Genomic DNA, 27488 nt, shown 5'->3' on the forward strand with positions numbered 1-27488 from the left:
TCATGTAAATTCAAATATTTATTTCACAACACAAGCCTCATTTTACCAGAACAAAAACTAAGACATAATAATACAACAATATTATATTATTATATGATGTTCTAACACTCCCTCTTAGAATTACACAACTATAAAGCTATTCAAAGAGAGTTATTAACATTCATCAAAAATAATCAATGTTGAAACACCTGAAATTTAAAGGCTTGTTACAACCTAAAATCTGCACAGAAACACAACATATTTTAAGGGTCACAAATATTTAGAGTTCAGAAAACATCTAAAAATGGCATTTTTCTGCAAAACAACATATGAATCCATTACTGCCACCTCTTCCTCATTATTATTCAGGTGTGCTTTCATGGAAAAGCAGTAATTAAATTTAATTTGTTTCTCACAAGCTATTTCTGCATTAAGAAGCTCTTTCAGAGTTACTGTTCTGCTGTTAGCACTAAATCTCTCATCTCTCCACAAAGTGTATAGAAATCATTTAACAGAATACATTAACACACAAATATAAACCAAGAATAGATCCAGGAACAACTGCAGTATCATCTACCCTTCTAGTTTCACTGACTACATGGGCTGATTTACATCACAGTTTTCAGGTTTCTGTAGAGCATTTCTTCAGCTGCCTGGCTTGCTTCAGTTCTTTTTCTCATCTCTGTGGTTCCACCACACGTCTCCTCCCTAGTTTTCATATTTGATATCATATGCGAGTGGTCCATTAATGGCAAATCCAAGGAAGAAGGAGACTTTTTCTGTGCTGAAACCACTTCTGATTCCACTGAGGCGAGCTGGACGCACTGGGATTTTCAGTGCTCCATAGTTGGCGTACACCTCCCCCTGTTCGATGGTTCCACTGACTCGGAGAAGGCAACTCATGATGGCTTCCTCTTTGAATATGTCTCCATTCCACCACAGCTGTGCCAACTCATCACGAGGTATTTTAGGCAGAAAACTTTTGTCCAGTTTGGATTTTGAGACAAGCCTCTTGAGTCCTTGTTCTTTTCCTAAGTAGAAGTAGGCAATCGTGCTTCTCCGGTGACTAAACTTCGACAGATGCTTCTGGGATGACTTTCGAATCGCAGTGACATATTTACCGATTTCTGTGTTCTGCTCAGTTGGACTTGGCCAGAACAACAGCAGAGCCAGGTAGTATGGATCAGGGACGGAGTGCCACAGGCCGACACGCTGCAGAATGTCATTCAGGAGATCAGAGAGGGTTTTGGTGCTCTTCACATGTTTGGATTTCGGTTTCAGGTGGTAAAGAACAATGTTGGACAGAATGTAGTTAATTTTCACTTGTATGTTTTGCTTTGGATGGACAACATTTTGCTGCAAGAAAGCATAGCACTCTGTGATCCTCTCCATCTCCTCAGCATGTTTATCCAAATGCTGAAGTATTCCTGAGAATGTATCTGCTTGGTTCCTCTCAAGGAACAATTTACGTTCTTCGATATCTATTTTCAAACTGAGGTGGGATTTGTTTTCTTGTTCCTTTTTTAAGTCCTCTGGTGTGGTGCAGAAAAGATCCACATACTTCTTAAACAGACCACTGACTTTTCTGTGATTCATTGTGTCAAATTCTGAGTTCCCTTTTGTGTAGGCAAAGTAACGATCGAGGAGCTCAAAATTTTCTTTGGCTTCAGATTTCAGTTTGACAAGAAACTGCTCATGTTCTTTGATGACCTCCACATATCCGCTGTTGATCTCGTTGTCCTCTTTGTGCACACTGGTGATGTTAAGTATTCCTCTAAGGAAACTCTGCAAGTACATTTTCTTCATGGGATTGCATTCCTCAAAGAAAGGCAACCTCCTCAGTATCTCAAAGACCAAGAAAGCAATTTCCAGCATGTTGACATGACCATAAATGTTGTATGACTTCCTGGGATAGTCCTCTGAGTCGTCGTCATCACCTTGAGGTTCCTCAGCGATGTCTGCCAGTTCCTGAGCCCTTTCAAAAGCTTTCATAGCATTAGAGGCTATTTTAATGTTTGTGTTCAAGTCTTCTGGACTGTGTGAGTTCTCCTGCTTTTCTCTATCTATGTTGAACTTCAGATTGCTTTTATACACTTGTCCAATTGTGTCGAATGTGTACGGGTTTTCTTTAATGTTCTTGGCTTTTTCCGCCCACTTCAGAGCTTCTGGGAAGTCCCGCTCTTTGAGGTACAAATATCTTGCCAACGCCTGAGGAATGGATGCACTCGCTTCAAACCTAGTGGATGCTGTCACAAAGATTTCTTGGACGGTTTGTCTTCCCTGCTGACTGTGGATCTTCTCAATGAGAGGAGAAAACGGTTCTCTGTCATCTCCATCTTTCTTTCTTTGTCTTTCAATCAACATTCTCTGAATTGAGAGCATCAGTTTGTGTTTAACCACTCCGAAACTGAAGAACAGATCATACTGCAGCATCTCTATGCATATATCACTCACTCTGAGGGAGAAACTTCTCTCCAACTCGTCCAGACAAGCAGATGCTATGGTGTGATGAAGGATTCTGATTCCTTTGTATCCGCCCCATTCTTCCACTGTGTCTATGATGAGAAGATTGGAGTATGGCTTCATTCTATCCAGAACACTCTCCGCTTCCAACCGGATCATTTTCATCCCAAAAAAATCCTCACAAAGAGATAGGGCGATTTCTGATTCTGCCACATATGTGTTCAGTAGAGCTAGAAAGGCAAACAGTTTGGCCTCTTTTGTGCTGCAATCAAAGTTCTCCAGTGTGTTGTGAGCAAGATCGTTGATGTATTTGTCGTCAAAGTTACTCTTCATGATCATGAAGCTGTAAAAGTTTTCTGGTTTTTCATGAGTTTCTTTGAGCTCTTTGAGTTTCTTTTCAAACTCTCTCTGTTCTTCTGGTGTCAGTGAAGCAGTGATGTACTGATTTTGCATACGGTTGTGCTGGTTGTACTGTTCCTTTGGACTGTGGGAACGAACACAGTTCAGAATGATGACTTTGCAGTTTGTTGTGTCATCCACATTTATGTCTAAGTTGTCCTCCATTGCGGCTCTCCGTATGCAGTTCACAAGATCATTAGGATTCTCCGTTTCCTTGGAGTCATCGACCAACAGCAGAACTGGAGATGGTTTGTCACTTTCAAGTTTCATCAGTTTAAGGACTTGGATGGCAACTTCTGTTTTGGGCAGCGTGTTGTCTTTCAGCACAGCACATCTGAACTCTCGGCGGAGGTTCCACATCACATGCATGGCTAAGGTGGTACCACCACAACCTGGATCATGAAACAGGTTCAGCAGAACACAGATGTTTTTCGAATCTTTCCCCTGAGTGATGATCATCTTCCTCATAGTTTCATACTTGTCCCTCTTGATAAACGGCTTCTCTTTGTCCTTGTCACAGAAGTAGAAGTTCAACCACTGGACTTTGCCTCCTCTGTAGAATTGCTCTTCAACTTTGATCCTGAATTCACGAAACTCTGAACTGTTTTCATCGTAGATGTTTTCACATTCATTCAGACACAACACATCAAGAGCTGTTAGTAGATCTTCATCCTTCTGTTTGAGGACCACAGCACTGGATCCAGAGGAGGGAAGCAACCTTCCAGATGTCTGATTTAATGGTCCCAGCCCCATGATGGTACCATTGATCTCGCTAAGAGTTAGTTCATTTATGGACAGATGCTCAATGTCAAAGTCACACTTTTCTTGTATGAGTTCCCTCCAGTTCAGATATGTGCTGTGAGACTCACAGATAGTGATGATGTTTTCCTCCACTTTGTGCTTTATGAAACACTTGTAGATATCAAACATCGGGTCTTTCTCAGTGTCCACCGGTGAAAGCAGGAGAAATATGATCAGACACCTTCCACGGAGAAGAACTTCAGGATTGCAGATGAATGAAACCAGCTGTTCTACATCTCTACAACACTCCCTCAGCCAGTTCTTATAATCCAGCTCCTTGTTGGAGTCGCTGTCCAGGTCCTGTCGACCATTACAGAAGACCCAGCTGGTCTGTTTGTAGAGGTTGAGATTCTTTATCACTGACTCAGTCTGTCCTTGAAACTGTATTGCTGTATGCAGATTAGCCACTCTGGACTCTCTGTAGGAATGGCACAGTCCACCTGAAGCAGCAGAGTTTGGATCAAAGTCTAACACACAGAACAATTTCAACTTACTCAGAAACTGCAGATACTGCACTTGTTCTGGACTACTTTTGTTTACAACAACAACAAATCTGTCATAGTTGTCAAGTGAATTTCCACCACAAGTTAACAAAGCCTTCAGTTTGTCTCCCTGGTTGGCTTCTTTCTTTGCACCTTTTGTTGGAGGACACTGCTGCTTCAGTTGACCTGCAGGAACAAGAACACAGATCTATTCAGCACAAGAATCCATAAGGATTGATTGAAAAGTTGAAGGTTCAGGCTGGTGTCATTCTATATTTTTCTTGTTGTCTGAGAATCTCAAGAAACAAAAACAAAGCCAATATTTCTCAATGCCAGACATACCAACAGTTTTTGGACCCGACAGAAGACATAAATCTTTACAATGGATTAAAATGTATACAGTCTACAAGAGCAGTGAGTACTACACAATGCAATATCACCTAAATATTCAATAATTCATAACTCCATCACCTCACAGTAATCCAATTACTTCTGTCACTGATATCAGATTAGAAACTACAGTTCAGATTTCATATATTAGATTCAGGCTCCACAGCAGGAACTCAGTGGAACTAAAGTGAGTCCATGTTTCCTGAGGTTCTTTGATTCCTCCAGTCCTTCATATGTCCTTCTTAATTTCTGATGACAGACTCAATCCTCCTCAGCATGGAGGAAACCAGAGTCCACTCATTTCTGCTCACATCTTCTGACATTCTTCACTGTTTTATTCAGCTGCTCTTTGCTGGATGAGTTGTGTTGCTCTACCTTGCTTTGCGAAATACCAGAAAGGTTCTGTTGGGTTCAGGACTCACACTGTCCAGGTCCTGGTTCCACCTTGTTCTAGTCGAGAAGCTCTTGTGTAATGTTGTTCTTTGGATGTTCTCCTGCTGAAATATTCCTCCTCTTCCAGTTTCTGCAGACTGGGACTCATCTGGTCAGTCAGTATTCTGGTTCATCCTCAGACCTTCATGCGGCATCTAGAAACATCTTCAACACCTTCTGACCTCATGCAGCCCCATATCATCATACCGCCACCTCCATGCTTCACTGACAGGACTATACATTCACTGTGGTAGTCCTGGTCAGGTTGTCACCAAACATCTGGATTCCATCTGAGCCCAACTCATTGATCTTCATCTGACCAAAGAATGTTCTCCAACATCCATCAGGCTTCTTCTCATGTTCTTCAGCAAACATTCATCTGAAGCTTAGTTCTGAGCAGCAACCAGGTTTAGTTCTGGTCCTTCGTCCATAGAGGTTGAAGTTCTGAAGGTTTCTTCACACTAACTCTGGTTTCAATGGATAACCCCTGAGCCAAGTCTGAACCAGCTGTAGTCTGCTTTTACAGCTGGATGGCGAAAGTAGTTCACTGTCTGTGGAGTCATTTTAGGAGCTCTGATTAGTGGTGCTATGACTCCTTCTACACCTCCTGATTAGTGGAACTATGACTCCTATACTTCCTGACTACTGCTGACTCTGTGCATCACTGGTTTTTAGTTGCTCACTGATCTTCCTGGATCCTTTTCCATCTTTTTCGAGTCTCTCAGGCAGATGTTTCCTCTTCGTCCGTTCAGTTCTTTTCCATGTGGAGCCATGCTGCAGACACAGATAGACCCAGTCCATAGGTCCAGAACTGAGAAAGTTCTGCTGTTCACAGCTCATTTTAGAAACACTTTCATCAGTTAGACTGATTGGAAATCACAGCTGGACTCACTTCGGTTCACTGAGTTTCTCATTTGAAGGCTGAACTTGAAACATCATCTTTATGAAGTGGTTTTTATTGTCTATTCTTCTGAGGAAATATTCTGCTGTTTGACTCAAACATAGTGCAGTTACTGAGAGGAGATTCAGTCAAGAATCAATATTTAAGTGATATGGCACAGAGATGAACTCTCTGCTGCTGTATGCTGCAGTTCAATTATTTACACACGTGGACAAAATTGTTGGTACCCCTCAGTTAAAGAAGGAAAAACCCACAATTCTCACTGAAATCACTTGAAACTCACAAAAGTAACAATAAATAAAAATTTATTGAAAATTAAATAATCAAAAACAGCCATTACTTTTGAATTGTTGATTAACATAATTATTTAAAAAAACAAACTAATGAAACAGGCCTGGACAAAAATGATGGTACCTCTATAAAAGATTGAAAACTGTGGCTTCCGGGTATGGCACTGAGCTGAACGGCTGCATTAACTAGAAGCTCCCAGAGGGTCGATCTTCCCCCACCAAATTTAAAGAATTAGAATAGACAAAAGTTGATTTGTACTTTAGGTCGGGGGATGGGAAGAAAGACTAGGGGAAAATCGCAACAAAACGCAGAACTACAACACGAAACATCGGAGAAAGACGACAACATTAGCAACGAGTCTGAGCACGAGGCGATGGAGGCTATTCATGCTAGCATCATCGCGGAGATACAGGCATCACGGGCGGAGGTAAAGAAAGATTTCACCGAAACTATGGACATACTGAGAAAAGAACTGAGGGACTTTCGACAAGAGATGGACCGAAAATTAAATAAGGTGGTGGCTGACATAAAAGAAATCACGGACAGGGTCGCAGAGACCGAACAGAGGGTCGCGGACACGGAGGAGAAGACCGCGGAGAACAGACAGGCTCTTGCACACGCGCTGCAGCTGCAGGAGAAAGTTCAAACGCAGCTCACCGACCTGGAGGCCCGCTCAAGGCGAAACAATTTACGCATCCACGGAGTCCCCGAGGGGGCCGAGGGCGATAACATACAGGACTTCATAGAAAAGTTTATTCAAACTCAGCTGTCCCTCTCGAACAACACCCTCAACATTCAACGGTGTCACCGGTCCCTCGGTGCTAAACCTCCGCCCGGCGCCAACCCGAGGTCTGTGCTGGTCTGCTTTCAAGAATTCAAAACCAAAGAGCTAATACTACGCTCAGCGTGGAAAATGAAACAGATATTCTGCGAGGGGAAAAGGGTGTTTTTTGAGCAAGATTACCCCACTGAGATCGTCAGGAAAAGAAAGGATTACTTCACAATCAGAAAGACGCTTAAAGATAAAGGGCTGCGCTTCCAGACGCTCTACCCCGCAAAACTCCGCGTGTTCTTTGACACCGGGCCGACCATCTACAGCAGCGCATCACAGGCAAGAGAGGAGCTACAGAAGAGGGGAATCACCATAGACGGCGCCGGAGAAAGAGAGGAAACCTCCTCAGGAGCTGTACCCTCACCGGGAGCGGGACCTCCGCACTGGGACACGGCAGGTGCGGGATCACGCCGGGGCCGAGAAGCGCATAGGAAAAACATCCAGGAAAAACTGAGATCGTTCCGACGCAACGATGACGACCAGTAAAACACTCTTTTCTTCAACAAAGTACTGAACAGCCCGAGTGGATTAACATGGAAGAGTAGACCACAAAGTTGTGAGTAATCTGTTGTAATTAATGACAAATGACATTGCGTTTTCCCTGTGACATGATTAGACATTAAAACTGACCATTGATCTGGGAGCGATCGCCACACCGATGTGCTCTGCTCTGATTATCACTTGTTGGCGACTCGTGTCCACAAGAAGGAGGGCCCCTACTGGGAGTAGGGCTTCCCCCACTGCCTTGAAGTTAAGTTCACACTTCAGAAATGGAAGTCACAGTGTTTCTATGTGTTTGTTCATATGTTTTGTTCTTCTTTTATTAGCAGACAGATGTTTTACTGTTCAGGTCACGCAGTGTTTAAACATTAATAAAACTTAGTTTTCATACAAATTCATGATTTATCAAGAATACAAAATTATTACCCTTAATGTCAATGGGCTACAAAACCCCATAAAAAGAAGTAAAATGATTTCCAAAATGAAGAAAGAAAAGCACGACATAATCTTTTGGCAAGAAACACACCTCTCCAATACTGATCATGAGAAACTAAAGAAATTGGGCTATAAAAACACATACTATTCATCATTTGAAGGGGGAAATACCAGAGGAGTGGCTATTTTAATTTCAAATAAACTAAATTTCCAGTTCTCTTCACAAATTAAAGATAAAGAAGGATGCTATATACTGGTAAAGGGTTTCATCGATAACAAGGAAATTACACTACTAAATGTTTATAGACCACCAGGAAGCACCAAGCACTTAATCAAGAGGATTTTTGATATGCTATCAGTGGATTCATCAGGGGTACTGGTTTGTGGAGGAGACTGGAACACCCAGCTACACCCCTCCCTGGACTCCTCAAATAAAACAAAAAGGTTTGGCTCTGAAGCAATATACATTCGAAAATTGATGAAGGAAATTGGTATAATTGATGTCTGGAGGGAATTACACCCTGCTGAGAAACGCTTTACTTTTTTCTCCCATCCCCACTTAGTATACTCAAGAATTGACTATTTTTTATGTTTGGTACAGACAGACATAGGATTATAAAAAGTGACATCGGGGTGAGAGACATTTCCGACCATGCTGGGGTACACTTAGTGGTTCACCTTGACAACAAACACAAGGAGACCTTATGGAGACTCAACACAGGTCTTCTCAATGACCCACAGTGTCTAAAATATGTGAAAGGAGAATTAAGAGAATATTTAGCCCACAATGACAATGGAACAGTATCCCCCAGCACACTGTGGGACGCTGCTAAAGCGGTCCTGAGAGGCAAACTTATCTTGTGGTCATCCCGGAAGAAGAGAGAAAAAGATAAACAGACAAAAGAACTAAGTGAAAAGCTAAAAGTACTGGAGGGTAAACATGCAAAAAATAGTGATGGTAACATTTTAAAAGAGATTATTAATACAAAGAAAACTCTAAATGATTTATTAGAAAACCAAATAGAGAGGAGAGCAAAGCTAATCAAACAAAACTTTTATGAAAACGGCCCTAAATCCAAAAAGTTGCTTGCATGGAGAATAAAAAAACAACAAGCTGAACGATGTATACAGAAAATTAAAGACCCCCTGTCCAAAAAAATTCATTATGATTTAGAAAACATACAGAACTCTTTTGAAGTGTACTACAGAAACTTATATGCCCAACCTCAAACAACAGAACTGACAGAAGTAACAGCGTTCCTATCGTCTTTGGACTTACCCTCTGTAGGAACAGAACAAAATAGATTACTAACTGAGACAATAACGGAAAAGGAAATAATTAAGGCTATATCAAATTTAAAATCAAATAAGATGCCGGGTGCTGATGGCTACCCTGCAGAATGGTATAAGGCCTTCGGAGAAACTCTAATACCATTACTAAAGCTTTGTTTTAACCATGTCCTACAGGGAGGGGAGACTCCAGTATCCTGGAGACAAGCGGTGATCTCAGTAATTCCTAAGCCTGGTAAGGACAGGACTGAATGCGGATCTTATAGGCCCATATCAGTGCTAAACATAGACTATAGACTTTTTGCATCTATAATGACAAAACGTTTGGAAAACATAATCCCAGAACTAATTGACTCAGATCAAACAGGCTTTGTGAAAAATAGACAAACACAGGACAATGTGAGACGAGCAATACACCTTATTGACAATATGAAAAATAGTGACAAAGAATCAGTAGTTATAAGCCTAGACGCCGAGAAGGCTTTTGATTCAGTCCGGTGGGAGTATTTATATCTGGCCCTCAAACGGTTTGGCTTTAACTCTCAGGTTATAGGATGTCTGAAATCTTTATACTGCTCACCAACAGCGCGAATCAAAATAAACGGGAATCTATCCAAACCTGTGTCACTGGAAAGAGGATGCAGACAGGGATGCCCCCTCAGCCCGGCTCTCTTTGCCTTATTTCTTGAGCCTCTGCTTCAGGCAGTCAGAGAGGAAGATGATATAATGGGCATTTCGATCAGAGAGGTTCAACACAAAATTTGTGCATATGCAGATGATATTTTAATGACTCTTACCTGCCCTGACACAAGTCTACTCAAAGTACTGTCCACTCTAGAAAAATTTGGTTCATATTCGGGCTACAGACTAAACTTACATAAAACACAGACCCTTACCTTTAACTATAAACCTGCAGAGATAATTTCCAAACAATGTCAATTTAAATGGAAAAACAATACGATTAAATATTTAGGAGTGCAGATACCTGAAGACTTAACTTCCATTTATGACAACAACTATACACCCATAACAGCAGACATTAAAGAAGACCTAAAGAGGTGGTCACTCCTACCAATGAATATGTATAACAGAATAGAAGCAGTAAAGATGAACATACTGCCTAGGCTGCTCTTTCTCTTTCAATCACTGCCAGTGGAAATACCTCCCAAGCAGTTCAATGAATGGAATAGAATGATTTCATCTTTTATATGGGGAAAGAAAAAACCCAGGATAAAATTTCAAACCTTACAACTTCCGAAGGACAGAGGTGGGATGGGTCTGCCCTGCCTAGAAGATTATTATAGAGCGGCACAAATACGTTACTTAATTTATTGGTGTGACCCCACCTATGAGGCCAAGTGGAAGACTCTAGAACAGAACCTAATAAAAATACCTCTCCCTTCATTAATTGGAGACATAAACCTTCTAAATAATCACTTAAATAAACTCCCTTTCTGGGTAACAGTCCCATTGAACATCTGGAAAAAAATACTCAAGGACACAGAATTTGAACAAAATGCACGAATACTACGCTGGATAGCACATGATACAGAATTCATACCTGCTAAACTAGACAGCAGATTTAGATACTGGAGAAATTTAGGAATTACGTCATTCTCAATAATAACAAATAATAGAGGATTATTGACCTTCCAACAACTTAAGAACACCTTTAACCTAGAGAAATATGATTTTTTCAGATACCTCCAACTGAGACATTACTATGACAAAAACATTAAATGGACAACAGAGAGAGGATTAAATGTGATTAAAATATTTATGGAAGCACTTAAGGGTAATACCATCAGAAAAGTGATCTCCAAAATGTACTCGTCCTTGCAGCTGGAGAGAGGTCACTCCACAACATATGTTAAAACAAGATGGGAAAGAGAAGCTAATATAAAGATTACTGAAGAGGATTGGCTCAACATCTGTAAAACACAGTCATCCACTTCAAGCTCAGATCTGTGGAGAGAATTTACATGGAAAAATATCCTGAGATTCTTTATCACTCCAAGGATCAAAGGATCCCAGACTAACAGGCCTGAGCTTGGTCACTGTTGGAGGATGTGTGGCAATATATCTGCTGGACATTTCCACATTTTCTGGGAGTGTCCTGTACTCTCACTGTTTTGGGGAAACGTGACAAAAGAAATCAAATTAATCCTAGGCTCAGATATGGAATTCTCTTTTAGCCTCATATACTTAGGGAACTTACCAGCAAGTACAACAAAACAAAATAAGTACTTAATACAAATTCTATTAGCTAGTAGCAAAAAGCAATAACCAGAAAATGGCTCAGCAAGGAGCCCCCATCTATTTCAGAATGGAAAGAAATCACTGGGGAGATTTATACTATGGAGCGTCTGACCTTCTCTCTGAGATATGCCAGTGCTAAGTTTGAGAGGTACTGGGAACCATGGAAATCTTACATGAATTTAAATTAGTGAAAGCACTTGTTCTGTCTTGTGCAAGGGTTTTATTTATAGTTTACAGAACTGATATGTGCGTGTATGTATGTGTATATATATGTATGTATGTATTAGGTGTTTTTTTTTTTTCTCTCTCTCTCTCTCCTTGCAGTTGCCAAGAATATAGACGAATGTGAGGCACAAAGTAACATATTTCTGCTGCCCAGCCTGTGTGTTACACCTCAGAAACTATTGTATTTATGAATGATTACATGTTGAACCTGCACTGACCCTGTCTGCTAGTCCCTAATGTTATATCCATGTTTGTTCCTTGTTCCTTATAAAAATGTGTATTAATAAAAATAAAGTGGAAAAAAAAAAAAAAAAAAGATTGAAAACTATTTGACCAGAGTGACATGATTAACTCAGGTGTGTCATTTAATTGACATCACAGGTGTTTCCAAACTCATAATCAGTCAGTCTGCCTATTTAAAGGGAGACAAGTAGTCACCCTGCTGTTTGGTGAAAAGGTGTGTACCACACTGAACATGGACAACAGAAAGCGAAGGAGAGAATTGTCCCAGGACATCCGAAAAAAAATGATAGACAAACATCTTAAAGGTAAAGGCTATAAGACCATCTCTAAACAGCTTGAAGTTCCTGTGACAACAGTGGCTCATATTATTCAGAAGTTCAAGACCCACGGGACAGTAGCCAACCTCCCTGGACGTGGCCGCAAGAGGAAAATTGATGACAAATTGAAGAGACGGATCGTTGGAATTGTATCCAAAGAGCCCAGAGCAACCTCCAAAGAAATTAAAGGTGAACTCCAAGGCCAAGGTACATCAGTGTCAGATCGCACCATTCGTCGTTGTTTGAGCCAAAGTGGACTTCATGGGAGACGACCAAGGAGGACACCACTGCTGAAAAAAACTCATAAAAAAGCCAGACTGGAATTTGCAAAAATGCATGTTGACAAGCCACAAAGCTTCTGGGAGAATGTCCTTTGGACAGATGAGACCAAACTGGAGCTTTTTGGTAAGGCACATCAACTCTGTGTTCATAGACTCAAAAACCAAGCATACGAAGAAAAGAACACTGTCCCTACGGTGAAACATGGAGGAGGCTCAGTAATGTTTTGGGGCTGCTTTGCTGCATCTGGCACAGGGTGTCTTGAAAGTGTGCAAGGTACGATGAAATCTGAAGACTATCAAGGCATTCTGGAGAGAAATGTGCTGCCTAGTGTCAGAAAGCTTGGTCTCAGTCGCAGGTCATGGGTCTTCCAACAGGACAACGATCCAAAACACACAGCCAAAAACACCCAAGAATGGCTGAGAGAAAAGCGTTGGACTATTCTAAAGTGGCCTTCTATGAGCCCAGATCTGAATCCCATTGAACATATGTGGAAGGAGCTGAAACATGCCATTTGGAGAAGACACCCACCAAACCTGAGACAACTGGAGCTGTTTGCTCATGAGGAGTGGGCCAAAATACCTGTTGACAGCTGCAGAACGCTCATTGACAAATACAGAAATCGTTTAATTGCAGCGATTGCCTCAAAAGGTTGTGCAACAAAATATTAAGTTATGGGTACCATCATTTTTGTCCAGCCCTATTTCATTAGTTTGTTTTTTTAAATAATTATGTTAATCAACAATTCAAAAGTGATGGCTGATTTTGATTATTTAATTTTCAATAAATTTTTATTTATTGTTACTTTTGTGAGTTTCAAGTGATTTCAGCGAGAATTGTGGGTTTTTCCTTCTTTAACTGAGGGGTACCAACAATTTTGTCCACGTGTGTAAAAAGCCTCAGAGTTTTCCTGAAACAGCTGACCATGGTAGTCCCTGAGCCCTGTTTTTGAGGTACCTGCTCGAAAATGAAAAAAATAAATAAAAAGGCTATATCTCTGGAAATACAACCGCTATGTGAATAATCTGGATATCAAAATAAAGGTAAGACCAGTGAGATTTCATCATAGGTGTAACCATCACTGTAGGTGCCACTGTGTCAGAGTAAATGCAGAAGGAACACAGAAAAAAATGAAAGTTTTTTATTCTCGCCTAAAAAAAATCTCTTTATAGTATCAATTCCATTTGAAAATGTGCTGTGAGCTTTATGAGTGTTTAGAGGAGATTCTAAGCTTTCTGTGGGTATGTGAAATGTGTATGTGTGTGAAAGGGAGACAGCTGCTGACTTTGTTTTGCATAATTTCTTCCCTACAGCCCCCGCCGGCGGGGGCTGTAGGGACTAAGAGGCTACACATCAGTGCACTAAGCAGCACTACTGTTCTCTAAAGTGATGCTGCCATGGAAACAAAGCCATCATCAGCAAAACAGCAACATCACACAATGACACCAACAAACAGCTACTACAAAAAGAACATTTAGTAATAAATGCAAAAAGAACATTTAGTAATAAATTCAATAGTTGTCTTACCTGTGTCCCTTTCTAGCTCAAGGGCAAGATTCCACTGATTGATGTTTCTGAGGGTTTGTATTGTGACCTGTAGCGCCTCCATGTGTTCATAGCGATCAGTCAGTAACGTAGCAGTCTCCCTGGAGTTCTTGTTCTCCAGTTTACTCCGAGGAATACGTTTGTGCTTGTGAGTTGTGTTTTGTAAGTTGAAATGAAATGCTTTCAGGTCGTCATTTGAAAGGTTATCGAGGGTTTTCTGGATCTCCAAGGTAATCTTGGATGTTTCTGGTACAGCTGTGGTCTGCAGGAAATAAGAAGGAAATAGTTAAAGATTCTGAAAGTTAGTTTTATTCTTATTTATTTTAACAACAGCTTTTGTCTTATTTGTAATCTTGCAATTTTACTATTTTCATGTGTCAGTTGTCAGAAAAAATGACACAAAATGAAACAATGCCACACATAACCACAAAGACATGGAAAGTCCTAGCATGATGTTTTTGGATCAGTATGGAGCTGAAATGAGGAACAAAATCCCTTCACACAACTAAAAGTACCAGTGCTTGTGCTTCTTTACAGTTGTGACCAACAGTTTCCATCGATTTGTAAAGTTCGTGTATATCAAGTCTAAGTTTCCAGTGACTTCTACAACTCTGAATTTTATAAGATGGAATCATTTACCTTCAAAAAAAATATTAACCCTTAGGGCCCTGGGGGTGGGGGTGGGGGGGTGGAGGTCCGTTTTTGACTAATTCTGATTTTACCTCTATATTTCACCTTAAAAGCTGTTGATCTTGCTTTGCTTGGTATCTTTTTTTCAGCACAACCTCACCTGTGTGATTCTATAATTATTTATACATTTTGATATAATGTATGAACACACTTGACCTAAAATTGCAGAAAAAATACAAAGTCAGAGTAGGAAAAAGTTAGATTTTTTTTTTACTGTGGACACCATAAACATGTGTAACCAACCCTTTTCAGAACTTAGAATGCAATATAAATTGTTTATGTCATAAAATAATGTGCAAATTTAGCAATCAACACAGTTAAATACCATTATTTGCACTAAAATGCAGGAAATTTTTAGGCACTTTTGCACAACTATTTACAAAATCATCAGGAGTCACAATAAAATTTTACATAAATGAATTTGTGCCACTCCAAAAAAAACTTCTTCTGTCCACCATAGTCTCTACAATGGCAAAAACTGTCACGCCTGCTCCAGTGATCGGGCTCGTCAGACTAATTAAGAGCGGCTGTGCTCCCAGCACAGCTGGAGTGAATGAACAATCAGCGCTGCATAAAGCCCAGCTCTCTCCACTCCTCTGTGCTGGATCATTGCAACTGCACTCTGCACTCTGCACTCTGCACTCTGCACTCTGCACTCTGCACTCTGCACTCTGCACTCTGCACTCTGCACTCTGCACTCTGCACGCTGCATATCACAAACTTCACTCTGTTTGATTAGCCTGCCAGCTCTGCCTTTCCGCCTCCGTCTGCTCTGGACTCTCTGCTCCTCAGCCATCATTACGCCCCCACCTCCGGCTCCCTCTGCTCTGCTCCCCGACTTCGTCTCCCGTTCTCCGGACTTTTAGTGAGTTTGCTCCTTTGTTAGTTTTTAGTTTTTACCTCGGCCTTCGGGTCCGCCCTTAGTTTAATTCAGTTTAGTTTCTCCACTCCGTTATTTCCCCCCCACTTCCTTGATGAAGAGTTTCTGTTATTTATATATATATTTGTTTATTAAATCATTATTCATTCACCCGCCTGTCTGTGCCTGCTGCTTGGGTTCGCTCACCGGTTTCATGACAAAAAACAATAGAAACAGGCTTTAGGACCATAGGGAGAATCCAGAGTCCTGGTGTTCTCCATTGCTAGAACATGTTTATTATCCATCCATCCATCCTCTATACACCACTTTATCCTCACTAGGGTCATGGGGGGTGCTGGAGCCTATCCCAGCTGACTCGGGGGAGGGCAGGGAACATGTTTATTATGAATATTGTTATTATTATTATTGTTGTTTTATTATTATTAGTAGTAGTGGTAGCAGTAGTAGTAATATATTACATCTGAAACAAAATCTTAATTTTCTGTGCATCTTTGGTGTCAAGCAGAGAGAGTGATCTGTGCCCAAAGCCAGTGAAGGACGTGTTTGTCTCCCAAAGAGTTATAACTATCCCCTGACTAAAGAAAAAAGATAGAAAGTTCCAAATCTGCACTTTGGCCATCTCTCCTCTGTGTATTTCTGGAACATTCCATTCTCTTACTATGAACACACAGACTGTGGGCGTGTCTGTGGGCGTGTCTGTGCGGCCGCTCCCCGTCAGAGCGTCTCTTGTCACTCAGCTCCAAGTTTCTCAGTCGCCTTTGGGGAAATCCAGTTCGCGTTTTTACTCCAGAGAACGCCAGGTTTGTGAAAATCTGGTCCACATTTTCCGTCCTACACCAAGCATCACTGCAAGGGTCTTTGTTTCTAGCCAGGCGCTTTTAGGGAGAGAGGACTCTCCGCTGAGTCCAAAGTTCAAAGTTTCGCTGTGCATAAAAGACGCTGGAAATACGCTCCGGTGAAGTTCGGTAAAAAATGTCGTTAATTATTGATCATATCTCTGGTTTTACTTGGCCGAACAGCATTATTCAAAAACTGGTAGAAAGCTCAAAATCTGCACTTTCAAGACAAGTTTAAAGGGAGACTTGGCGACGCTTCATTTTTTTCCTGCTTCGTTTAATTACAGTGGCGCAACAATATTGACGCGCCGGCCCGTCAATCGGGCTAAAGACCTTCTGGAAATATGACCAAATCTGCTGAGTCAGAAATGTACAAACAGCAATTTGAATTATTAGCTTTGGTGATGTAGAAAGTTGTGTTAATCAAACTTTTTATAGTGGCCTCTTAAGTTCTCGAGTGATTCTGACTGACTACAGCTGCTGACTCCTCTGAATCAGTTTAATAAGGAACCCATTAGAGCCACTCATTAGACTACAATGGGAAAGTCTGAGGAACTCAGCCACCAACTACCTAAAAACAAATCATTGACCTGAACGAGTCACAAAGTTACTTGGAGACATTTCAAAGTAGCTTCAGATTAAAAATCATTCCTCTAAATGTCTCCAGAAGCAGAACTTTAATACTCCACTGAAATCTGCTGTTGATCACATGGATGAAGGAAAAGATCTTCTGGAGGAAAGTTCTGTGGTCAGATGGAACAAAACTGAGCAGAAATATGTTTGGAGAGAAGGTGAGGTCTTTAACCCCAAGAACACCAAACCTACCATCAAGCATGGAGGTGGCAGCATCATGCTCTGTGGAACTGGAACTTTCCACAAAGTAAATGGAATAATGAAGAAGGAGGATCACCTCCACGTTCTTCAGGAGAACCTAAAACCATTAGCAGAAGGTTGATCTTGGACACAGTTAGATGTTTCAACAAGACAATGAGTCCAAACACACATCAGACGTGGTAAAGAAATGGTTCCATCAGGCTGGAATGAAGGTTCTAGAATGAAGGTTCTAGAATGAAGGGTATAGACTGGTCTCCCCAAAGTCCTGACTTAAACCCATCAAGAACCGGGGAACTGATGAAGAAACAAATCTGAGTCCGAAAGACAACAAGTTTAGCTGAACTGAACCAATTCTGTCCAGAGGAGTCAAGGATAAACCAGAAGATTGAAACCAGAAGAACCAAACTGAGGTAGAAACGGACAAATTTACCCAAATATTAACATTTCTGTTTGAATATTTACGATTCAGCAGATTTTGTCACATTTCCAGGAGACCTTTAATAAATCTGTGAATGAATACTTGTTTCTATTTACTTGTGTGTGTGTGTGTGTGTGTGTGTGTGTGTGTGTGTGTGTGTGTGTGTGTGTGTGTGTGTGTGTGTGTGTGTGTAATACTTGTTTTATACATCTCTTTGTGCTTTGTTATACTATGTTGTTTTTTGGAAGTGGCAACAAAGTTTCATTGCAGAAATACAATGACAATAAATATCATTGAATCCTTGGACCAAAATACATGATTTTGTTTTTATGACAAAAATTCATGTGTTTCAGTGATTCCATCATAATCCAGAGATTCAGGACTTGTTGGAAACTCAGACTATCATGATAAACATGGACTTTATAGTGGAAACTATATTTTATGACTGTTTCTGTGACACTGAAGTTCAAACTTGTTCTAAAAGTGAAATGTTTCTCAGTCTGACCTGGTAAGATTATTGTCACAATCTTCATAGGAAAGTGTTCATACAGATGTTGTCAGATTAATGGAGAGGGGAGCAGATCTACAAGCTGTTTTACTTTAAGTGATATGAGATAACAGAAATCTTACCGCAAAAGTTTCTTTTTTCTTGGCCTCCACATGCTGTGGCTTTGGCTGTTGAATTTCCTCCTCTTCTGCAGTTTTAACAGGCAGCAGCTGAGTCTGTTTGGGTTCCTTTTCTATCACTTCGTAACTCTTTGGTTCAGTTTTGTCAGATGACTCTGGTTGTTGGATTTCTGTCGCCTGAGTCCCACTCAGTTCAGAGAGAGTGGGTTTTGTAGAGTCTGTCTGGTTGCTGGTGTGAAGGATGGGTTGAAGCGTCGGCTCTGGTTTCTTGTTCAGCAGGCGGAGCTCTGCCAGAATCTTTACAGCAGGGCCACTTTTTACATCTAGATCCAGAAGGTCCTGCTTCCTGAAGCAAACAAGGCAATCTCCAGACACGTCCTCCTCTAGGAGTCGTGCTGCGTATTTGCTGTACACCTTCACATGCTGCAGTAGCCACTGGTTCACCTGCTCCTTCGTCCATTTCTCCACATATGCTGGCAGCTGTGACTGATGCTTGGATCCTGCTTTCAGACTTTGTATAAATGATGTGATTTTCACAGCAGGACCATGTTTCAATCCCAAGTCTATAATCTCTTCCTTTCCAAAAAGAGGCAAACTTTCTCCTGAGACTTCCTCTTCAGAGAACCTGTCAGCACAGCTCTGATGAACTTTGACATCAGTCATGAGCCACTGGTGGACGTCTTCTGTGGTCCAGTTGTCCACTGGTAGCTTTGTGGTTGATTGGCTCATTTTGAACCGACTGTAAATAATAAAGTTTAATACATTATTACTCAGTGCTCCAACATTCTACATTTCAGTGTATTAAAAAATGGATGGGCTTAATGGGTGTTATAATACAAAGAAGTTGATGAAGAAAACATCCCATCCTTTTGCTACCGATGCCCCCTGCTCTATTCATTACCTTAGTCATTGTTAACTTCCTTACCGTTTGTTGTCTGTCCACCTTGGTCCAATCACCTTTTGTCACTGATCAGCAACTATATGCAAACTGACCACTATTTCTGTATTTATATACTGCCATCTCTCAACTGTCTGACCAACTATATGAAATGTTTGGTTCTGTAAATGTTCTGGGTCGGTTTACCTTCAGACTCTGTGTTGATCAAACTACCGTATACCAGAATACTAAAAAACACACCACTACAGCAAACTACACATGAGGACTTTTGGTAAATTTCTTCAACAGAGTTCAGATCTTAAAGGAGCTTTTAATTCCACAAAAAGGTGAATTCACAAAGAGAAAAGAGTTTTTTTTAGAGATATAGTCAGTGAGCTCAGTGCGAGTAAGACTTTGCCTTAACTTTGCCCCAACCCTAAACACCAGATTACTATGTGAATCACTTTGATTCACAAACAGTTTCACATAGATCGACCTTAAGCTTGGAAGGTTAGTACCAATCTCTCTGCTTACTGGTAACATCAACACAACCGACCAGCGACAACTTTCAATCTCTGCGATCTAAGGACCAGGGGCGCCGTATAGGGGTGAAAAGTTAGGACAATTCCAAGGGCCCATGGATGACAGGGCCCCCAAAAAATATGTAGAAAAAAATTAAATTATTAAACTTAATATTAAGCGCAGTATTTTACTATTGTGTGTTTCAAATATAATACAGTTCATATTCGCTATGTTTTTATTGCACTAAAAGTTGAATATCCATTGACAAAAAGTAAACATCTATATTGACTGACCACCCCCCTGTATCTGCATGAAATGGTTTGGTCCGCTTTAGCTTCACTCACTAACGGTGCTTAATTGCAATCAGACAGGAGATGCGCTAAACAGACGTCGCTGCTGTGTGGCCACAATGTTGTCAAAAAAACAAAAATCTGGTTAACAGAAGAGGAAGGAAAGGAAAGAGAGAGAGGAGAGAGAAAAGAAAGGCGTACGATCTCTGAGCCAGTTTTTCAATAAGAAAGGTGAGTAGCCTGTAGTCTGTGAATTTAGCCTGTTGGTTTAGGCTAATGTCCATGGTGAAATAAACCAACTAGCTATAGATTAGTGTTAGCTTACATTTTATCAACATTTAGTAAGTGCAGGGAAACGTTTAGGAAAGTATTCATATTAAATCACTGCCCCTGCCCCTTTTAGCAGCTGATGATGATGAGTCAGCAGCACCCCAGTCTCCCCATACCATCACCCCTCCCTGCCCCAGTGAAGAAGGTGAGCAACACTGTGCTAATGACATTGGCATGTCAGTTAGTATCATTGCAGGGAGTCTGTGAGGATTTCTGTCAATCTTGCTCTTTTCACCATTACAAAAAAGAAAATGAAATATTCATTAATGGCATAAATTCCAACAAATTATTTTTTATCACATCATGAGCATTATGAAATGATTTATGAATAAACAAATAACCTTCTGTCTGTACTGGATGATACAAATCACCAGTAGTAAATCTTGCTAGTACTAGCATAGAACTACAAGACGAAAGACAGTTGCAAGCCTTTAATTAGAGTCATGTAAAGCTTTGATGGGACAGTTAGGTCCTAGAGATGTGGTAACAACGGTAGCACAGCAGCACAGAGGGGGCCCAATTTAGTTTTTTTCATGGGGCCCAAAATTCCTGGCGGCGCCCCTGCTAAGGACTGTCAGTGCCTGCCACTTCTTCCCATCGAGGCACCTGACAGCTGGAAGCTAACAGGCTAGCAAATGGGAGGTCCAGCCTCCACCTGGCTCCAGATTACTTTTCCCTACTTCCTCCACTCCATGGACTGCTGGTACTGCGCTCTGGTCGACATGCCCTGGATCATTCTCTGGATTCTCATGGGTTTCTCACCGCTGCTTCCTCACCCACCTGGTCCTCAGTCAACTCTGGCTATGGTTTACCATAGCTCTCCTCCACCAGACCATGCCGCCACTGTACTCCACCTCCGACCTCCGTGCCCTCAGTTACCACTTTCCCCAAAATTTCTACAACACTCTCAAAGTAGCTGGAATAGTCTGCACCCACCACCCCCCATAGGGGCTCTAGCTGAAAGTTTATCTACCACTGTTCATCTCCACACTTTGTTCATATGGTGTCACTGCACTTCTACATTACATCATCACAACAAACAGCAACACGTGAATCTGACCAATCTCGACCCACTTCCTCAGTCCACACACACCCTCAGCTACACGTCATCTATGCTTGGCTCTGTTTAACACCCACTCCCTCACCAACAAAAGCCTCATCCTCCATGAAATCATTCTGGACAATAATCTGGACTTCCTCTGCAACATGACACAAACCACTGGACTACTTCTCACTCAACCAAGCAACACCTACAGGATACATCCGTACAGACAAATCCTGTCTAGAATGACGGGGTGGTAGTATCGCAGCAATCCAAAGAATCTCTCCATCCTGGCTGCTTCCTCATTTGAACATGTTGTGTATAAACTCCCAGGCCCCAGCCCTCTGGTTACTGTTGTTATCTCTCCTCCTCCTTGGTGACTTTAACATCCACACTGACGATCCCAGCTGTATACATGCCAATAAATTTCTAGATCTTCTGTACTGTTTTACCTTCACCCTACACCTTCACTTCACAGACACAGCTGTGGATGCATCCTGGACTTGGTTTGCTCCACTGGTCTCCAGATATCTCAGCCATTATGCCACAACCTCCACATCTCTGATGTAGCATAACTACTAATGTAATTAAGATGCACTTGTTAACCCATTTAATCCCACTGGCAACAATTGTTGCTGCTCATATTTCTTTTAATTTTTACTCTCTGATGATGTTGTTTTGGCTTTGGACAGCTAATGCAAGTTTTAAAATCAAAGAATAGGTTGTCTCCTCTAAATTGCATCAATGTCATGTAACTAGTGTGAATGGTCACATGACTAGGCCTCTTTACTTCCTGCCTGCACCGACGGAAGGAGATGTCTGCCTCAGACTTGTACAAGAAGCATTTATTTAAGTACCTTAATTAACAGATATAACTGAGATATTTTGTACATACATTTTTAAAAGGGTCTACTACTAATAGATAAAGAGAATTTTATGCCTGCATGCATCTTTTGACCATAAGAAGAGTAAACATAAGCATGGCATGTACACGCTTCTTCACCTCTTTTCCACACTCTCCATTGCTCTGGACTGTTGACCCTAAGTACTTAAAATCCTCCACCTTCTTGATCTCTTCTCCCTGTAACCTCACTCTTCCACTTGGGTCCCTCTCATTCACACACAGATACTCCGTCTTGCTGCGGCTAACCTTCATTCCTCTCCTTTCCAGGGCAAACCTCCACGCCTCCAGCTTCTCCTCCACCTGTTCCCTGCTCTCACTACAGATCACAATGTCATCTGCAAACATCATAGTCCATGGAGACTCCTGTCTAACCTCGTCTGTCATCCTGTCCATCACCATAGCAAACAAGAAGGGGCTCAGAGCTGATCCCTGATGTAGTCCCACCTCCACCTTGAACTCCTCTGTTACTCCTACAGCACACCTCACCACTGTCTTACAGTCCTCATACATGTCCTGCACCACTCTAACATACTTCTCTGCCACTCCAGACTTCCTCATACAAAACCACAGTTCCTCTCTGGGCACCCTGTCAGAAGCTTTCTCCAGATCTACAAAGACACAATGCAGCTCCTTCTGACCTTCTCTGTACTTCTCTATCAACATCCTCAAAGCAACTATTGCATCTGTTGTACTCTTTCTTGGCATGAAACCATACTGCTGCTCACAGATGTTCACCTCTGCCCTTAGTCTAGCTTCAACTACTCTTTCCCATAGCTTCATCGTGTGGCTCATCAGCTTTATTCCTCTGTAGTTGCCACAACTCTGCACATCTCCCTTGTTCTTAAAGATGGGCACCAGCACACTTCTCCTCCATTCCTCGGGCATCTTCTCACTATCTAAGATCCTGTTGAACAACCCAGTCAGAAACTCTACTGCTACCTCTCCGAGACACTTCCATACCTCCACAGGTAAATCATCAGGACCAAGTGCCTTTCCACTCTTCATCCTCTTCAGTGCCCTCCTCACTTCATCCTTACTAATCTTTGCTACTTCCTGGTCCACAACAGTCACCTCTTCTACTCTTCCTTCTCTCTCATTTTCCTCGTTCATCAACTCTTCAAAATACTCTTTCCATCTTCCCATCACACTATTAGCACCTGTCAACACACTTCCATCCTTATCCTTTATCACCCTAACCTGCTGCACGTCCTTCCCATCTCTGTCTCTCTGCCTTGCCAACCTGTACAGATCAGTCTCTCCCTCCTTACTGTCCAACCTAGCATACAAGTCATCGTAAGCCCCTTGTTTGGCCTTTGCCACCTCTACTTTCACCTTACGCTGCATCTCCCTGTACTCCTGTCTACTCTCTTCAGTCCTCTCAGTGTCCCATTTCTTCTTAGCTAACCTCTTTCTCTGGATCCACTCCTGCATCTCCTCATTCCACCACCAAGTCTCCTTATCTCCTTTCCTTCCAGATGACACACCAAGTACTCTCCGACCTGTCTCCCTGATCACATTTGCTGTAGTTGTCCAGTCATCTGGATGCACCTCCTGACCATCCAAAGCCTGCCTCAACTCTTTCCTGAAAGTCATACAACACTCTTCCTTTTTCAGCTTCCACCATTTGGTCCTCTGCTCTGCCTTTGCCCTCTTCATCTTCTTCACCACCAGGGTCATCCTACACACCACCATCCTATGCTGTCTGGCTACACTCTCACCTACCACTACTTTGCAGTCACTGATCTCCTTCAGATTACGCCGTCTACACAAGATGTAGTCTACCTGTGTGCTCCTATTTCCACTCTTATAGGTCACCCTATGTTCCTGCCTCTTCTGGAAGAAAGTATTCACTACAGCCATTTCCATCCTTTTTGCAAAGTCAACCACCATCTGTCCTTCTGCGTTCCTCTCCTGGATACCAAACCTGCCCATGACCTCCTCATCATCTGTTTCCTGCACCAACATGTCCATTGAAGTCTGCACCAATGACAACTCTCTCACTTCTAGGGATGCTCTGCATCACTTCATCAAGGTCCAACCAGAATTTCTGCTTCTCCTCCAGCTCACATCCTACCTGTGGAGCATACCCACTAACAACATTGAACATCACACCTTCGATTTCTAGCTTCAGGCTCATCACTCGACCTGACACTCTTTTTACCTCCAGGACATTCCTAACAAACTCCTCCTTCAAGATAACTCCTACTCCATTTCTCTTCCTATCTACACCATGATAGAACAACTTGAACCCTGCTCCTAAACTTCTAGCTTTACTACCTTTCCACCTGGTCTCCTGGACACACAGTATGTCCACCTTCCTCCTCTGCATCATGTCAACCAGCTCTCTACCTTTTTCTGTCATAGTTCCAACATTCAAAGTCCCTACTCTCAGTCCTAGACTCTTGGTGTTCCTCTTCTCTCTCTTCCTACGAACACACCTTCCTCCCCTCCTTCTTTGACCAACAGTCGTCCATTTTCCACCGGCACCCTGTAGGTCAACAGCACCGATGGCGGTCGTTGTTAACACGGGCCTCGACCGATCCGGTATGGAAGTCATACATTTGATTCGCATGTTTGATTTGGCCAAAGTTCTACGTCGGATGCCCTTCCTGACACAACCCTCTGTATTTATCCGGGCTTGGGACTGGCCCAATAAGACACTGGCTTGTGTCCCCTTGCGGCTACATTATAATCCATAGTCCAATACATACATATATAGCCAATACATAGTTCATCCAGTAAACCAGATTTTGTGAGCTATGGAGGAACTGCAGCAGACAGCATGAAACAAACTAAAGCAGACCCTGTTGATTTGTTCCTGCTGATGGATCCTCTAACTCTAAGGCTTTTTAGAAGATGATGCTATAAACAAACCAGCTATCAGTTGCATTAAAGCATTATGTACACTAATCTTCTGGCCATGATGTTAGTGTTCAGTAAATAGTCAATCTAAGCTACTGCTACAATGTGAATTTATTTTATTTTAGTAAACTATGGTCAGTTCTTATTTTGTAAGAGCAAACACTCTTAGCTCTACGGTTATTAAACAGTTTTATGAGACTGTGAAATGCAGTCAATGCAATGTTGTCAATATTAGTTCTCTTCAGTCTGCATTACCACGGTATCTTTATGTATCTTAGAACCATGCCTAGTTATGATATATTACACTTATTAGTGTTATTCTTCCTTTTTTTTCTAAAATGTGTAAATAGGTCAAACAGAGGAATTTGTGTGAATTTAGACTATGCGTTTCCCACCGGTAACAATTGTTGCCGAATATAAAAGCTACATTTGCACTAACAAAACCAACATAAAATGAAAAAAATTATATAGGGAAGTATAAGGAGTAAAATACATGCACTTGTTTTGCAAGGAAAAATTTGGGATTAAACGGGTTAATAAAGGGGCGCCATCCTCAGCTTACCTTAATAAATTATCAATTTAAACTAAGTGTCAGAGACTTTGATTAAAATGAAGCTGATCAGTCTGACATCTGAAAGTCTAGAATTCTCCTCCTCCGATCCTCCAAGGCATACCTCCTCACCCTGCTGCCCAGAACCAAGCACTAAACCTGGGGGGGACAGAGCGGTGCTGCTCCCACCCTCTGGAAGTCTCTCCCACACTGCTCAGACCTCCACACATTTAAATCCCTGACAGAAACTCAGAGAGACTCTGAACAAAGCACCTCAGCTCATAAAACAGAAACCCTCCCCCTCCCCCTCATGCCTGATTTAAACAGGAAGGCTGTAGTTTCTGGGTGTGTCGTCCTCAAATATGTTGGGCTTCAGTTACACAACAAAATACAGGAATGAGCACTACTCTTATAAATGATTAAAGACACATGAAGTTTTCATCAGATGAACTTTAACTCCTGATCTGAGAACGTGCTGTCGTCTCAGCATTGTAGATGTTTATTATAAACTCTCCTAACAAAAAAATGTTTCTCTGATCTGTTCCCGTTATTCTGACTTCAGAATAAATCAGACTTTTGAATGCATCACTTTGGTTTTTAACTGCATAAAATCATCTAAATTTCTTTTCTTTTGATTTAAAAAATCTCACTGTAGTGACTCTTATCATTATTCAGTGTAAAATAAGATATTTCAGCGCCTTTAAGAAATTACAGTGACTTTCACTTTCCTCTGTTTATTGTTTTTCATCCTCATGTTGATTTAAACATTGAATTACCAGAAATTCATTCAGTCCCAACAGTTTTCTGTGCTTAACAGCCCAAACAGGACATAGTTTCATTGTTTACAGCGTCTGTTTGAAAGGCCTGTTTAAACTTGAAACCATTCTGTCACTAAACAACACGTTCACATAATGATTAAACAGTATTTCATATATTAATCACCAACATTTCTCACCTCCAGACGCCTCTTCAGGCTGGATTCTTACTGACAATCATCTTTGATGGAAGATAAGTGAAGTTACTCCAAATAGAAACTTTAATGTGCAGATGTCCGTTTCCTGGAACTATCCCGTGAAGGCAAAGCCCCTCCTTCATGCAGATCAGGTTACATAAGAGCATTCTCCTGTTAATAAACCAGGATCTGAATAAGATTAACGGTTCATCTTTTATGGCTTTTATGTATTTATTTCAGTGAAAGTAAAGAATATAATGAGAGGAATGTAGTTAAAGGATGAAAAGTAAAAACACTATTCAGCAGAATGACACCTATTGAAGTATTTAATAACTACATGTGCTTTGGTTTATTGTAGTAACATATAAGGAACATTTCAGTGTTATTAGTCAATAGATCAGAGCAGCAGGAAGTGCAGCCCTCTTAATGATTTCAAACCCTGTGCAGTAAAACACCTAAACCCTGCAGGATGGAGTTCAGAGGATCAGTAACCTGAAGACTCACTGCAGCTGATTTTAATAAATCAGATGATAGCTAAAGGAGTGGATGCTAATGCTACTAGCTGTGGATGCTAACGGACCGGCAGGTGCCGTCCAGCTGCCTGAACCCAAACACGGTGAGTCAGTTTCAGCTCTTCTGGTGTTTGTTGTCAGTCTGCCCGTTAAAAGTCCTGATGTGGTTTAACTGGAGCTCAGATTAACGGAGACGAACCAGGAAGCAGCAATCTGATGACTAAAAGAGACGGTTCTGTTAGTTCTGGAATGTTTGAGATCAACAGAAACCAACTGTTTATTTTATTTAGACATTAAA

The 27488-nt window shown here is 41.5% G+C and overlaps 1 protein-coding gene across 1 annotated transcript; it reads right to left on the minus strand.

The window, feature by feature from the left end:
• LOC110959293 (sterile alpha motif domain-containing protein 9-like) lies at positions 1 to 27488 on the minus strand. The gene is made up of 4 exons (XM_051947556.1): positions 26682 to 27488; positions 18353 to 19088; positions 14047 to 14326; positions 1 to 4310 (listed from the first exon to the last, which is right to left on the minus strand). The coding sequence occupies exons 2-4, from the start codon at positions 19076 to 19078 to the stop codon at positions 688 to 690; spliced, it is 4629 nt and encodes a 1542-aa protein (XP_051803516.1). The 5' UTR covers positions 19079 to 19088; positions 26682 to 27488; the 3' UTR covers positions 1 to 687.

Source organism: Acanthochromis polyacanthus, chromosome 4 (genome assembly GCF_021347895.1).
Source record: "Acanthochromis polyacanthus isolate Apoly-LR-REF ecotype Palm Island chromosome 4, KAUST_Apoly_ChrSc, whole genome shotgun sequence".
Taxonomy (NCBI): Eukaryota; Metazoa; Chordata; class Actinopteri; family Pomacentridae; genus Acanthochromis; species Acanthochromis polyacanthus.